Below are 15,197 nucleotides of genomic sequence, written 5' to 3'. Positions count from 1 at the left end.
CAGTATGCTATTATTGCTGAAATGTGAACGGGGAACTGAGTTATTGTTTTTAAAGGCTCCTTCATTTACCTAAAGAACTCATATTGATTAAACAGTAGATTCCATATTGATTTACCAGGCAATACATTTGTTGCTGGATAGTTTATGATGAAATATATATTTGGTGCCTGTATGTGTGCATGCTTACCCATTCTTGCAAACTATATTTTACACAAAGGAGAACTGTATTTAATTACTTGATTTGTATGAAGGCTGCTTTGACTTTGTTACTTACTCATGTGTAACAATTCTAAATAAACCCCCTAAGCCAATGTAATTATGTTGCCCCCATGACTGCAGATCTTTAAGGCTGCACACTGTTCAGCAATTAAAATATATAAATATGCTTAATCTATGTAAATATTAATTATAAAATATTTTCACCCTTGGAGATTTATTTAGCATAATTATTTGCTCAATTTTATATTTTTAAGTTTCCAGGCCTATCATTTTCACATATTTTTCCAAATATATTTTATAACTCTTTCATTAAAATCTTAGTTTTTACAAATAATCATTTGAAGCTACATTTCAGAAAACAACTACAAAAATACGTATAAGGGAGATGCTTTACCTTCCAAAGTTTGGTTTGTTTTTCTGTCCATCCAGTTCTGAGACTTACACAGCTCAGCCATGTAGCACAGCCCTGACTGGCAAGGCAGAGAGCCGATTTTCTTCTCCACTGCCATTCAGTCTCCTCCTACCCCCCCAGGCTGTGACTGGCCAGTCAAAGGAGAAGCAGCAGACTTACTGTAGAGGAACAGCAACAGGCTGCAAGATACATATACTGTACATACAAGATCATATTCAGGGACTTAAGCTGGCCATATACAAATGGAAATTCAGCCAGTTTAGCAAGGAACAACCTAATTTTGATTACAATTTTCACCATCCTCGTTTGATAGATGCCAATCCTTAGTCAACTTTTGCCAAACAAACAAGTGGAAAACTTTTGTCAACCAGCGGTTGCAGCCACTGATCAGTGTATTTTGAAAATTCTGGGTCCCACTGTCAGAATACAATGTCCTGGCAGGAAAGATTCTATCTATTTACCTTATTTGTGTGGATAGGGGAATCTTTTTTTTTCCCTCAATGTGCTGGCTAAATGATAAAAAAACAGTATATGGCCATAAAAAACTCCACACAGTAAAATAAAAAACAAACTTCTACAGTGTAGATTTAAATCTGCAAAAAAAAACCTTAATCCATAAAAATCAAAAGCCAGCACACGATCACGCCTCCTTCTAAAATTTTATTTTGCACTGAAGCAGATACAACATCTTTGAAACGTTAACGCGTTTCGGCCTAAGCCTTCCTCATAGCAAAAATCCCTTAAATTGAGGGTTTTGCCCCCTTCATTCCTCCGATTCACCTCCATATCATTCACATCATATTATACCCAGCATGTAAAATAAAGATATGCACTACTTCAAATTGCGTTTATACCATTGAAACAGCTTTTATTTAAAAACACAAAAAAAATATCACTGGTACACGCACTCACCTTTTTATGGTGCAACAGTATGTACTGATATGACAAGCTTCATTTGATTTATCCTCTGTGCCGCTGCAACTACAGGCTGAATTTCAATCCATGTATGGATAAGTTGGTTGCACACAAGTTGATCTACCAATCACCTTGTGTAAAAAAAAAACAGCCTGTTGTTTTTTTCCTGGACAATCGGTGTTGCTGGCTATAGCTGGCAACACTGATCAATGTGTTCTGGTGGAGGGGAAGGCTCCTCGCAGTCAAAACACAATAGCACAGCTGTAGTGTTTCCCCCAATCAACATTGAATGTGTGGATGGGGGAATTTGTATGGGCAAGTTGGTTGCACACAAGTTGATCTACCAATCACCTTGTGTAAAAAACAGCCTGTCGGGTTTTTCCTGGACAATCGGTGTTGCTGGCTATAGCCGGCAACACTGATCAGTGTGTTCTGGTGGAGGGGAAGGCTCCTCGCAGTCAAAACACAATAGCACAGTTATAGTCATTCCCCCAATCAACATTGAATGTGTGGATGGGGCAATTTGTATGGGCAAGTTGATTGCACACAAGGTGATCTACCAATCTCCTTGTGTAAAAAATCAGCCTGTCGGGTTTTTCCTGGACTATCGGTGTTGCTGGCTATAGCCGGCAACACTGATCAGTGTGCTTTGGTGGAGGGGAAGGCTCCTCGCAGTCAAAACACAATAGCACAGCTATAGTCATTCCCCCAATCAACATTGAATGTGTGGATGGGGCAATTTGTATGGGCAAGTTGATTGAACACAAGGGGATCTACCAATCACCTTGTGTAAAAAAATAGCCTGTCGGGTTTTTCCTGGACAATCGGTGTTACTGGCTATAGCCGGCAATACTGATCAGTGTGTTCTGGTGAAGGGGAAGGCTCCCCGCAGTCAAAACACAATAGCACATCTGTAGTGATTCCCTCAATTAACATTGAAATTGTGGATGGGGGAATTTGATCATTTTGTTTTCATTCCAACCGGTTGAATGAAAAAATGAATCCGGTATGGCCAGCTTTTTGTATTACAGCTGTATCAAACGTCTCTCTGCCCACCCAGTACCTCTGCATAACATTGAACCTCTACTCCAGAATGTTCCACTTAAAAGCTGTGAGAATGCCAGAACCAGTAGGTGCCTTGGCCAGACCTTCTGACACAAGTTGTTAAAACAGCACTATTTCTAGGGATCTTATGTATAGCCATGCCATCCAAGCTCTGTTTTTTCTAACATTTTATAAACTAACCTCCTTTAATGTGCACTAACTCAAAGTTACCAATAAGATTTATCTTTCTTCTGTTTTAGCCCCAAGAGAAAAAATTAATGACTGCTGATTGGTTGATAAGTTACCGTACCTTTCGAAATTGCTCAGCCTTTTTGTAAGATAAGTTCAATAATTTTTACTAATACATTTACTACAAATTGGTTTCATGTTGCCTTTTGAAGGTAATAAAAAAATATTGTTTCTGATTTCATCCATGCTGCATTTTTATTACAGACAGTAGATTATGTTCTTTTATTTCCACCCGGGCATTAGACAACTCTCTGAGCTGATATCATAAGCCCTTACAACAAGTTATATTTTATGTGATGATTTCTGCCGCATAAACAGTGGTGCCTCCTTTTCTATCATTCCTGGTGTGGAAAACCTTTCTACAAATATTTAATCAGTTCGTGGCAAAGGCCAATTAGCCATAATCTGCAGGATTCATTCCTGCTTCCAACAAATACAGCGCATTTGTTCTACATACTATTGCATTTCACCTCAGGGACTATTTCCCTCCAGCAGTAAACAAATGCCTATTTAGTACCTTGTGTCTTTTTATAATAAAGAAGTAGACTTTAAATGGAAAAAAAATGAAAAGACTTTCCTCAATAATAACATATGAAATTATAAAAAAAGTAAAATTGTTAATTCAGGATATATGAATACAAAGTAAATAAATATATTTTTATGACATTTGATATATTAGGCTCAAAAAACAATGATGTTTCAAGAGTATTCTAAATTAAGTTATTATTTTTGCTCAAAACAATCAATTATCTTCTAAGATGTAATACAAGTTGATACGTTACACTCTAGGGGTGCTTCACATTACACAGCCCCCCGCATCTATGGACCTCTTTACATTACACAGCCCCCCGCATCTATGGACCTCTTTACATTACACAGCCCCCCCCCCCCCATCTATGGACCTCTTTACATTACACAGCCCCTGCTCCTCTGATTCCCTTTACATTACACAGTCCCCACCCCTCTGGTTCCCTTTACATTACACAGCCCCCACACCTCTGATTCCCTTTACATTACACAGCTCCGCACCTCTGATTCCCTTTACATTACACAGCCCCCGCACCTCTGATTCCCTTTACATTACACAGCCCCCACACCTCTGATTCCCTTTACATTACACAGCTCCGCACCTCTGATTCCCTTTACATTACACAGCCCCCGCACCTCTGATTCCCTTTACATTAAACAGCTCCGCACCTCTGATTCCCTTTAAATTACACAGCCCCCCGCACCTCTGGACCCCTTTACATTACACAGCTCAGCCAGCCCAGTGGGTGCATGCCCCTCACCCGTAGAAGCAGAATCATGTACATATCCGTGATTCTGCACAGCCGGACTGCACAACTATACTTCCATTTTCTCCATCAGCTAATCCCCCACAGTTATTGCCTTTTGTTTCACTTTACCCTCCCTTCTAGATTGTAAGCTCTAAAAAGCAGGGCCCTCCAATTCCTCCTGTATTGAATTGTATTGTAACTGTATTGTTTTCCCTCATATTGTAAAGCGCTGTGCAAAATGTTGGCGCTATATAAATTCAGAATAATAATAATTAAAGAGATTTTCTTTCCTGTTATGTCTCCAGGACAGGAAGTGAGGGGAAATCTTTATTTTCCACTCTATCCAAAATTTAAAAAAATGTTTTGGCTACACTTGTACTTACAAATTAGTATCTCTGCTCCACGCAATCCTTTCCTTTCCTGTGTAAACTATAGAATGCATCTACCACATTTAAAGAGGTACCGTATCTAATCGAGTATAAGCCGACTTTTTCAGCAAGTTTTTTTTTTTTTTTTTCCAAAAACTTCAGCAAGTTTTTTTATGTTGAAAAAGCCCCCCTCGGCTTCTACTAGAGTCACGGTCTCACTTACCTTTTAAAAATGGCGCAGCCCGGCGCCAACACGTCACCGCGCATGCACCGTCTGCCCGGGAATAGCCAAATGTGTATGGGCTTTCCCAAGCATCCGGGTCGCATGCTCGGTGACGTGTTGGCGCCAGGCGGCACCATTTTTAAATGGAACGCGCCTCACCGACAGGCATGCGAGCATGGTGCAGGACATTCTCCTGTACCATGCCCACAGCACTGCATCTCCTGTGCCATGCCTGTACCATCACCTGTGCAATGTCTGTACCATCTCCTGTACCATCTCTTGTGCCATGCCTGTACCATCTCTTGTGCCATGCCAGTACCATCTCCTGTGCCATCACCTGTGCCATGCCTGTACCATCTCCTGTGCCATCACCTGTGCCATGCCCATACCATCACCTGTGCCATGCCCGTACCATCACCTGTGCCATGCCTGTACCATCTCCTGTGCCATCTCCTGTACCATGCCTGTACCATCTCCTGTACCATGCCCACAGCCCTGCATCTCCTGTACCATGCCCACAGCTCCTGTTTTGTGTCTCGTGGTGGTCCAGTTGGGTCCAGTAGCTGCTGCATTTTCCACCCTAGGCTTATACTCGAGTCAATACGTTTTCCCTCTTTTTTGTGGTAAAATTAGGTGCCTCTGCTTATATTCAGGTCGGCTTATACTTGAGTATAGAACTAAGTCGCATGACAAGTTGCGCCCCATTAACAGCAACCGTTCTAATCGGTGCGACATAAGTCACTCCGACTTAGAAAAATGCTCCTGCACTACTTTGGGTTGACATCAGCATGACTTGCATTGACTTCTGTTAAGCACTTTAGCCCTGGAAGGTTTTACCCCCTTAATGACCAGGCTATTTTTGCGATATGGCCCTGCATAACTTTAACTGACAATTGCCCGGTCGTGCGACACTATACCCAAATAAAATTTACAGTCAGGTCCATAAATATTGGGAGAGCGACAGAATTCTGATTGTTTTGGCTCTATACACCACCACAATGGATTTGAAATTAAACATGTGCTTTAACTGCATACTTTAAGCTGTAATTTGAGGGCATTTACATGCAAATCAGGTGAAAGGTGTAGGAATTACAACAGTTTGTATATGTGCCTCCCACTTTAAGGGACCAAAAGTAATGGGACAATTGGCTGCTCAGCTGTTCCATGGCCAGGTGTGTGTTATTCCCTCATTATCCCATTTAAAAGGAGCAGATGAAAGGTCCAGTGTTCATTTCAAGTGTGCTTTTTGCATTTGGAATCTGTTGCTGTCAACTCTCAATATGAGATCCAAAGCGCTGTAAATATCAGTGAAACAAGCCATCAATAGGCTGAAAAAAACAAAACAAACCCATTAGAGAGATAGCAAAAATATTAGGTGTGGCCAAATCAACTGTTTGGAACATCCTTAAAAAGAAAGAACGCACCAGTGAGCTCAGCAACACCAAAAGACCCGGAAGACTACGGAAAACAACTGTGGTGGATGAGCGAAGAATTCTTTCCCTGTTGAAAAAAACACCCCTCACAACAGTTGGCAAGATCAAGAACACTCTCCAGGAGGTAGGTGTATGTGTGTCAAAGTCAACAATCAAGAGAAGACTTCACCAGAGTGAATACAGAGGGTTCCCCACAATATGTAAACCATTTGTGAGCCTCAAAAACAGGAAGGCCATATTAGAGTTTGCCAAACAACATCTAAAAAAGCCTTCACAGTTCTTTAACAACATCCTATGGACTAATGAGACCAAGATCAACTTATACCAGAGTGATGGGAAGAGAAGAGTATGGAGAAGGAAAGGAACTGCTCATGATCCAAAGCATACCACCTCATCAGTGAAGCATGGTGGTGGTAGTGTCATGGCGTGGGCATGTATGGCTGCCAATGGAACTGGTTCTCTTGTATTTATTGATGATGTGACTGCTGGCAAAAGCTGCAGGATGAATTCTGAAGTGTTTCGGGCAATATTATCTACTCATATCCAGCCAAATGCTTCAGAACTCATTGGACGGCGCTTCACTGTGCAGATGGACAATGACCCGAAGCATACCGCGAAAGCAACCAAAGAGTTTTTTAAGGGAAAGAAGTGGAATGTTATGCAAAGCCAAGTCAATCACCTGACCTGAATCCAATTGAGCATGCATTTCACTTGCTGAAGACAAAACTGAAGGGAAAATGCCCCAAGAACAAGCAGGAACTGAGGGCAGTTGCAGTAGAGGCCTGGCAGAGCATCACCAGGGATGAAACCCAGCATCTGCTGATGTCTATTCATTCCAGACTTCAGGCTGTAATTGACTGCAAAAGATTTGCAACCAAGTATTAAAAAGTGAAAGTTTGATTTATGATTGTTAATCTGTACCATTACTTTTGGTCCCTTTAAAAAATGGGAGGCACATATACAAACTGTTGTAATTCCTACACCTTTCACCTGATTTGGATGTAAATACCCTCAAATTAAAGCTGAAAGTCTGCAGTTAAAGCTCGTCTTGTTGGTTTCATTTCAAATCCATTGTGGTGGTGTATAGAGCCAAAAAGATTAGAATTGTGTCGATGTCCCAATATTTATGGACCTGACTGTATGTCCTTTTTTTCCCACAAATAGAGCTTTCTTTTGGTGGTAATTGATCACCTCTGCGGTTTTTATTTTTTGTGCTATAAACAAAAAAAATAGAAACAATTTTGAAAAAAAAAAAAATATATATATATATATATATATATATATATATACAGTATATATATATATATTTTTTTTACTTTCTGCTTTAAAGTATGTCCAATAATTTTTTTTAAAAATCTAATTTATTTATAAATTAAGGCTAATATGTATTCTGCTACATATTTTTTGGTAAAAAAAATTCCAATTTGTCGACTGGTTTGCGCAAAATCTATCGCGTCTAAAAACAATTGAATATTTTTATGGAATTTTTTTACATTTTTGTTTTACTAGTTATGGCGGTGATCAGTGACCTATAGTGGGACTGCAACATTGCAGAGGACAAATCGGACACCTAACTGACACTTTTGACACTTTTTTGGGGACCAGAAACATTATTACAGTGATCAGTGACAAAAAATATGCACTTCCAGTGACCAGTATGAGAGAGTGAGAGCGATAACACAAAATTTAACACACCTGCTCCCCATTCACTCCTGAGACCTCGTAACACTAATGAGTCACATGACAGCGGGGAGGGAAAGTGGCTAATTGGGCCCAATTTGGACATTTTCTCTTAGGGGTGTACTCACTTTTGTTGCCAGTGGTTTAGACATTAATGGCTGTGTATTGAGTTATTTTGAGGAGACAGCAAATTTACACTGTTATACAAGCTGTACACTCACTACTTTACATTGTAGCAAAATGTCATTTCTTCAGTGTTGTCACATGAAAAGATATAATAAAATATTTACACAAATGTGAGGGGTGTACTCACTTTTATGAGATACTATATATTTGGAAAATGGAGGTACCGATTAATAAATCACTGGCTAAGAACAAGTATGCAGATTAAAAGTCCTAACTTCTCTGGATTCATTCTTGCTTTGGGTTAGAGAATCACTAAGTAATAAAGTCAGAAGATCAGAATGACAACCTAATAATGAACATATTCAGAAAGGTGTCAGAACTTGTAACTATAGGTACCTGTCTTTACATATTATTACATAATAAAGCATTGTTAAAGTATAATTCACCCTCACCTATTACAGTGATTCAGCTTCGTCATCTGATGAAGAATCATTGACTGAAGAAGAAACGGTAAAACTCTTGGAGCAAGTTGAGGAAAAGAAGAAATTAATCTCCACCATTAGGAACAAGCCCTGGAGAATGAAGAAAAAACTTTCTGTTTTAAGGTAACCCTGGAAGTAAAACCTGTCATTTTGGTGTTTACTAAATGTAAATACATTGTTAGAACAGCTCTTCCCTGATACACTGAAAGTCTACTTGAAGAACAAACAATCTGTATTGTTTTTTGTCATTCATGTTTATTTCATTTCCAAATGGTCTTGTAGATTAGTCCATTGCAGTGTGTACTGGTACTGCGATGTCAGTGTTAACCACTTAAGCCCCAGAAGATTTTACCCCCTTCCTGACCAGGCCCTATTTTGGGATTCGGCACTGCTTGACTTTAACGGACAATTGCGCGGTCGTGCGACGCTGTACCTAAGCGAATTTGACGTCCCTTTTTTCCACAAACAGAGCTTTCTTTTGGTGGTATTTGATCACCTGTGCAATTTTTTGATCATCGCTATAAACAAAAAAAAAGTGTGTAAATTATGAAAAAATAACAATATTTTCACATTTTTTTATATGAAATTCCCCCAAAAAAATGTTAAAATCAAAATTTTTTAACATTTTTGGCCAATTTGCTTTCTGCTACATATGTTTGTTAAAAAAAATCGCAATAAGCATATTTTGAATGGTTTGCGCAAAAGTTATTGCGTTTACTAACTACGGGAAAGATTTTTGTTATTTTTGTTGTTTTTTTTTTTAACGAGTAATGGCGGCGATCTGCGATTTTTTTTTTTTTTTTTTTTTTTGCGGGACTGCGACATTGCAGCGGACAGATCGGACCCTTGACTGACATTTTTGACACGTTTGGGGGTACCAGTGACATTACTACAGTAATCAGTGCTATACATATGCACTGTTACTGTAAAAATGACACTGGCAGGGAAGGGGTTAACTTTTTTGGAGAAGGAGGGGTTAAGTGTGTCCCTAGGGGCATGTTTCTAACTGTGCAGGGATGTGGCTGTTCATGTAACAGCAGAGATCTACGGTCCTACATAGCAGGACTGTTTGATCTCTGATGTTACACAAGGGAGAATGACAGGTGGCTTTGTTTACATTAGCCGCCTGCCTTTCTCCCTCTGTAACTGACGATCGCGAGTGACCGGCGGACATCGGGCGGGAGCGTGCCTCCGGCGGTGTGTGCTCGCCCCCTATTGGCTCACAGGCGAGTGACGTAACGGTACGTCACTTTGCCTGCACGGGGCTGACCGCCGCAGTATATGTACTTGCGGCGGTCAGCAAGTGGTTAAGCTTGTGGGAGTTAAATGTTAAGGGCTTACATTATAGGGATAACTGATAGAGATTATGGGCATGTTTTAGGCCCCTTTCACACTTGTGCAACTTGTCCTGTGACTTAGGAATGCAACCTTGCATGAGAAGTCATACTACCTGATTTCCAATGAGTACCATTTATATCTGTGCGACCTCAAGTCACAGCGACTTCAAAGTAGTCCCTGCACTACTTTGGTCCGACTTTGATGTGACTTGAGGTCCATAGACCTCAAGATTACACAGGCATTGCGTCAAAGTCATGCAACTTTCAGGTTATACAAGTGAAAGGGGCCTAAGTGGTTTAAATTAGCGTTTCTCATCTTTATTTCAGTCAAGGCACCCTTTAACAATCTTGAGGCGCCACATTCTAAAATGTAAAAATTATTCTAATAGTTTTTACATAATTCAGCGACATAAATCCACACAGGACACCCAACATTAGAGGTGGTTTATTCTTTCAAAGCAAAAACCTGTTGCAAACTGGTACTGACTAGTATTCCAATGTTTCTCTTCTCTCTTTGTTTTTTTCCATCACTTAACTAATGGGACCTTTATTGCATTTCTAAATGGTACTGCGATGTCAGTGTTAAGGTTGAGGGAGTTAAATATTGGGGGCTCACTTTATGGGGTTAACTGATAGAGGTTATGGGCATGTTTTAGGCCCAAGGGAGAGAGGCAAGGGAGGGTCAAACAAGGATGATATTCAGGCAACCGACATCTTCCTTATCAGCTAATGATGTCATTGGTCATTAGGAGGTTGGCAGCTAGAAGGTTTGTAATGGTGTACAATGAAAACCCGTGGCTTTGTTTAACTAAAAGGCAGGTTTCATCCACCCACCGACTTGTATACAGTTTTGGTGCAATTTTTAGGCATTTTGCAAAGGCACCCTTGAAGAAACCTAAAGGCACCCCAGTTGAAAGAGGCTGGTTTAAATTGAGAAAAAAGTTTATTGCTAGGGCTTAATTTAAAAGTTAAAATGTTTCTAATTTTTTTTATTGAAATAATAAACATGTTTTACTTACTTATTTACTTTACCTTCCCTGTGCAATGGTATTGCCAACACTATTCCCTTTTCGTCTGTGTCTGCCCCCAGAGCAAGCATTTGCTATGGGGGAGACATGCAGGCTCAATCCCGGGCTGGGATCTGTGGGTCTATTGACACACACAGTGTGCTTTGCCCTGCCCCCACTCCCTCTTCACAGGGATGGATTGGCAGCAACAGGAGCCAATGCGCTCACTGAATCCTGTGAGGATAGCAGCACTACTGTTCTCGTGCATAGAGCTGCATTGAGATTGGGCTCAGGTAAGTATTTAGGGGACTCAGGGTTAGCAGAACATGGTTTTTACCTTAATGCAGAGAATGCATTAGGGTAAAAAAAAAAAAAACCTTAAGCCTTTACAACCATTTTAAGTGTTTGGGGGGTTAAAGGCTAATTTTTAAGGGTTGGTTAAGTGGTCAGAAAGAGCAGGGTTAAAGCTGAAATTTAGCAAAAAAATAAATTCCTACAGCTTTAGTCACATTGCTTATTTTTAATTATGTCCCACCTTATGCAGGCAGCTGTATCCTGGAGAAATCTTCACTGCAGGATCCTGTCTTCTCTGATCCTCCCCTTCTTCCACTGTCCCCAATCTAGCTCCTGCTAAGACAGAGCCTTTGGAGTCACTCTGCACATGCTCAGTTTGGTGTGTATTGCTAGAAAGTTTTTATTCCTGGGGAGGGTGCATGTGATCAGCACAGGGCCAATCAGCATTGTCCAGACAGAGGGTCAGGGGTCCTGTAGTCCCATAGGACATTCAGAGTAGAATGAAAACTCCTCCTACAAGCTTTAAGCAGACACTGATTGAAGTCACAAGACTGCTATCTACTGCTGATGAGAAAAGCTATTTAGCGGTTTATATTTACTAAAATAATTACATTTCCATGTTCTGTGTACTGTAGGAGATCAGATAGAGTGAATGCAGGCTCCTGGGTTTAGTACCACTTTAAGTTAGGTGGATAAAATTCACACGTTTTTTTTCACCTGTTTAGATTCATACAGCTCTGAGTGTTGGGAGCCTAACAACAAAAACTACCAGGGACAGGCTTATGGCACTGAGAAAAAAAAGGTATTTGGGTATTAGTATAATCCCATGCTTTGGAGGAATAGAAATAAAAATACACATTTTTATCATTTCTTTTAGACCTAGCAATTACATCCAAACCTTTAGCAATCACACAGAAAAACATCAACCTAAAACGCCAAATAGCATTAAGGCAATACTTTATTTCTGCAGCTAGACTCTGAAACCAGAGCTGTGACATGCAAAGAGCTTCTCTTACCGTCATCTGGACACAGATCAAATTTACTGCCTTAATTAAAGCCATGGAGCAATATAATACTTCCACAAGGATTTGTGCTGTCTCTAAAACAAAGCTGTTTATCTTACTCAAACAATACCAGAAAATACATTAATTATCAGCATGGGGGTTGTAAAAAAAATTAGGTGTGTTAATAAAATTAAAAATAGAACGATACCTGGATAACTGGATAAATGGGCTGTGTATCATCAACGTCAGTAAATTTGTATCTGAGTGAAAACAGGACTAAACTTGCCCAAAAGAAAAGTATTTGTCTTCTTCCTTACAGGGTTCTTCTCATTCAAACTTTTTTTCAAGGAAAAATGTAATACTTTGTGGTCAATTTTATTGTATTTTTCTACACCTTTTTGAGTTTCAAATTGATTTTTTTTACTATATGTTTATAATCTTTGGAGGAGGTTGCTGTACTAACTATGCAATTTTCGTACAGCAATCGCCCCGCTGAGCTCTCCCACCAGAATACACTGGTCATAGGATGCCAATCAGCAAATGTTTTTCTGGCATGCCCGTTCTACAAAACCTGGATGTTCAGCTGGATTCTATCAGACAGGCTGCCGTACACTGGCCGAATGTCGGGCAGTTTCTATTTAACCGGCCTACACCTTCTGATATTAAGCCTGTGTGGACCAGGCTTTAGCAGCTACTGAGTTCTGAAAACAACAGGTCTTTTTTTCCCATCAGAGGAGCTAGAATAGCCTGTATAAGTGCTGAGAGCTCCACTTGCTAGAGAAGAGGTAACCACATACAACAATGTATTCTCAGAAATGTGTGTGCCCTATGTTATAATTAGGGATAAGTGAATCTGCCTCTGTTTCATAAATCTTGCTTGAAGTTCATGAAACCATTATCTCTTTCTACACAAAATTGCCAGCTCAAGAACACGCTGACAGTATGGCCGTTATGAGCTTACCTTTTTATAAGAAGGGGGCAGGGTTATGCATTCCTTCATATTATTGGCTCTTTTGACTCCGATGACATGGGGCAATAGCTATGCACTGCATTATAAATTGTTCCTTATTTTTGGGGGCTAACCTGCCAAAGGTTCGGCCAAAAAATCATGATTTGTGAATGTGGAGGATTCATCACACACCCATGGTGGTGGTGAAACTGAATTTTATGAATTTTATTTATGTACTGTCTATTGATTTCATTGCCACAACCAGTGTGGCATTTCTTATATTGAGGCTTTGTTTTATGCACTACAATGTGGGAGGTAATAACTATAATCTTTGTTTTTCCTAGGGATGCACAAAAGTTTGTGGAGAAATTTGAAGGTGCTTTGGGAAAGGGAAAAGGGAAGAAATTGTATGCCTACAAAGTCATGATGTTAAAGGTATGGAAGAAGCATACATATAGGCTTGGACAAATGCCATACATTAGTTGTTAGAGTATACTACCTTAGCATTGAGCATGGCATATAGGTGCCTTCAACATCTCAAAATGATGTCAAACTAATGGCTAAACCTGTCCACACAGACAGGACCTAAAAGTGAACAATAAGATGACAAGAACAAGTCTTTCTATATGTTGAACGTTACTTAGGGATTTGTTTTACAAAAAGTAAATATACAGTATCTCACATAAATGAGTACACCCCTTACATTTTTGTAATCATTTTATTATACCTTTTCATGTGATGACACTGAAGAAATGATACTTTGCTACAATGTAAAGTGGTGAGTGTACAGCTTGTATAACAGTGTAAATTTGCTGTCCCCTCAAAATAACTGAACACACAGCCATTAATGTGTAAACCACTGGCAACAAAAGTCAGTACACCCCTAAGTGAAAATGTCGAAACTGGGCCCAATTTGGCATTTTCTTTGTCATGTGACTCGTTAGTGTTACAAGGTCTCAGGTGTGAATGGGGAGTGATCGCTCTCACACTCATACTGGTCGCTGGAAGTTCAACATGGCACCTCATGGCAAAGTACTCTCTGAGGATCTGGAAAAAAAGAATTGTTGCTCTACATAAAGATGGCCTAGGCTATAAGAAGATTGCCAAGACCCTGAAACTGAGCTGCAGCATGGTGGCCAAGACCATACAGCGGCTTAACGGAACAGGTTCCACTCAGAACAGGCCTCGCCATGGTAGACCAAAGAAGTTGAGCGTACATGCTCAGCATCATATCTAGAGGTTGTCTTTTGGAAATAGATATATAAGTGCTTTGTGGCAGAGGTTTAAGGGGTGGGGGTCAACCTGTCAGTGCTCAGACCATACGCTGCATCAAATTGGTCTGCATGGCTGTCATCCCAGATGGAAGCTTCTTCTAAAGATGATGCACAAGAAAGCCCACAAACTACTGAAGACAAGCAGATTAAGGACATGGATTACTGGAACCATGTCCTGTGGTCTAATGAGACCAAGATCAACTTATTTGGTTCATATGGTGTCAAGCGTGTGTAGCAGCAACCAGGTGAGGAGTACAAAGACAAGTGTGTCTTGCCTACAGTCAAGCATGGTGGTTGGAGTGTCATGGTCTGGGGCTGCATGAGTGCTACCGACACTGGGGAGCTACAGTTCATTATGGGAACAATGAATGCCAACATGTACTGTGACATACTGAAGCAGAGCATGATCCCCTTTCTTTGGAGACTGGGCCGGAGGGTAGTATTCCAACATAACAACCCAAAACACACCTCCAAGATGACCACTGCCTTACTAAAGAAGCTGAGGGTAAAGATGACGGACTGATCAAGCATGTCTCCAGACCTAAACTCTATGGAGCATCTGTGGGGCATCCTCATACGGAAGGTGGAGGAGCGCAAGGTCGCTAACATCCACCAGCTATGTGGACTCCAGTGGCAACCTGTGAAGCTCTGGTGAACTCCATGTCCAAGAGAGTTAAGGCAGTGCTGAAAAATAATAGTGGCCACACAAAATATTTACACTTTGGGCCCAATTTCAACATTTTCTCTTAGGGGTGTACTCACTTTGTTTGCCTGCAGTTTAGACACTAATGGCTGTGTGTTGAGTTATCTTGAGGGGACAGCAAATTGACACTGCTATACAAGCTGTACACTCACTACTCTACATTGTAGCAAAGTGTCATTTCTTCAGTGTTGTCACATGAAA

At 40.4% G+C, this 15,197-nt stretch overlaps 1 protein-coding gene across 1 annotated transcript in view; it reads left to right on the top strand.

Moving 5' to 3' along the window:
• TMC2 (transmembrane channel like 2) overlaps positions 1–15,197 on the top strand; it is a gene marked incomplete at both ends in the record, with an annotated part of 186,184 nt that overhangs the window by 30,299 nt on the left and 140,688 nt on the right. Inside the window, 2 exons of the mRNA XM_082258912.1 lie at positions 8,408–8,551; positions 13,364–13,454. Coding sequence (XP_082115038.1) covers positions 8,408–8,551; positions 13,364–13,454 — 235 coding nt within the window. The remainder of the gene's footprint in view (positions 1–8,407; positions 8,552–13,363; positions 13,455–15,197) is intronic.

This window comes from Pelophylax lessonae, assembly GCF_965119305.1.
Source record: "Pelophylax lessonae genome assembly, chromosome: 5".
NCBI lineage: Eukaryota > Metazoa > Chordata > Amphibia > Anura > Ranidae > Pelophylax > Pelophylax lessonae.
Note: the sequence above shows the minus strand (reverse complement) of the source record. Positions and strands in the feature narration are given on the sequence as shown.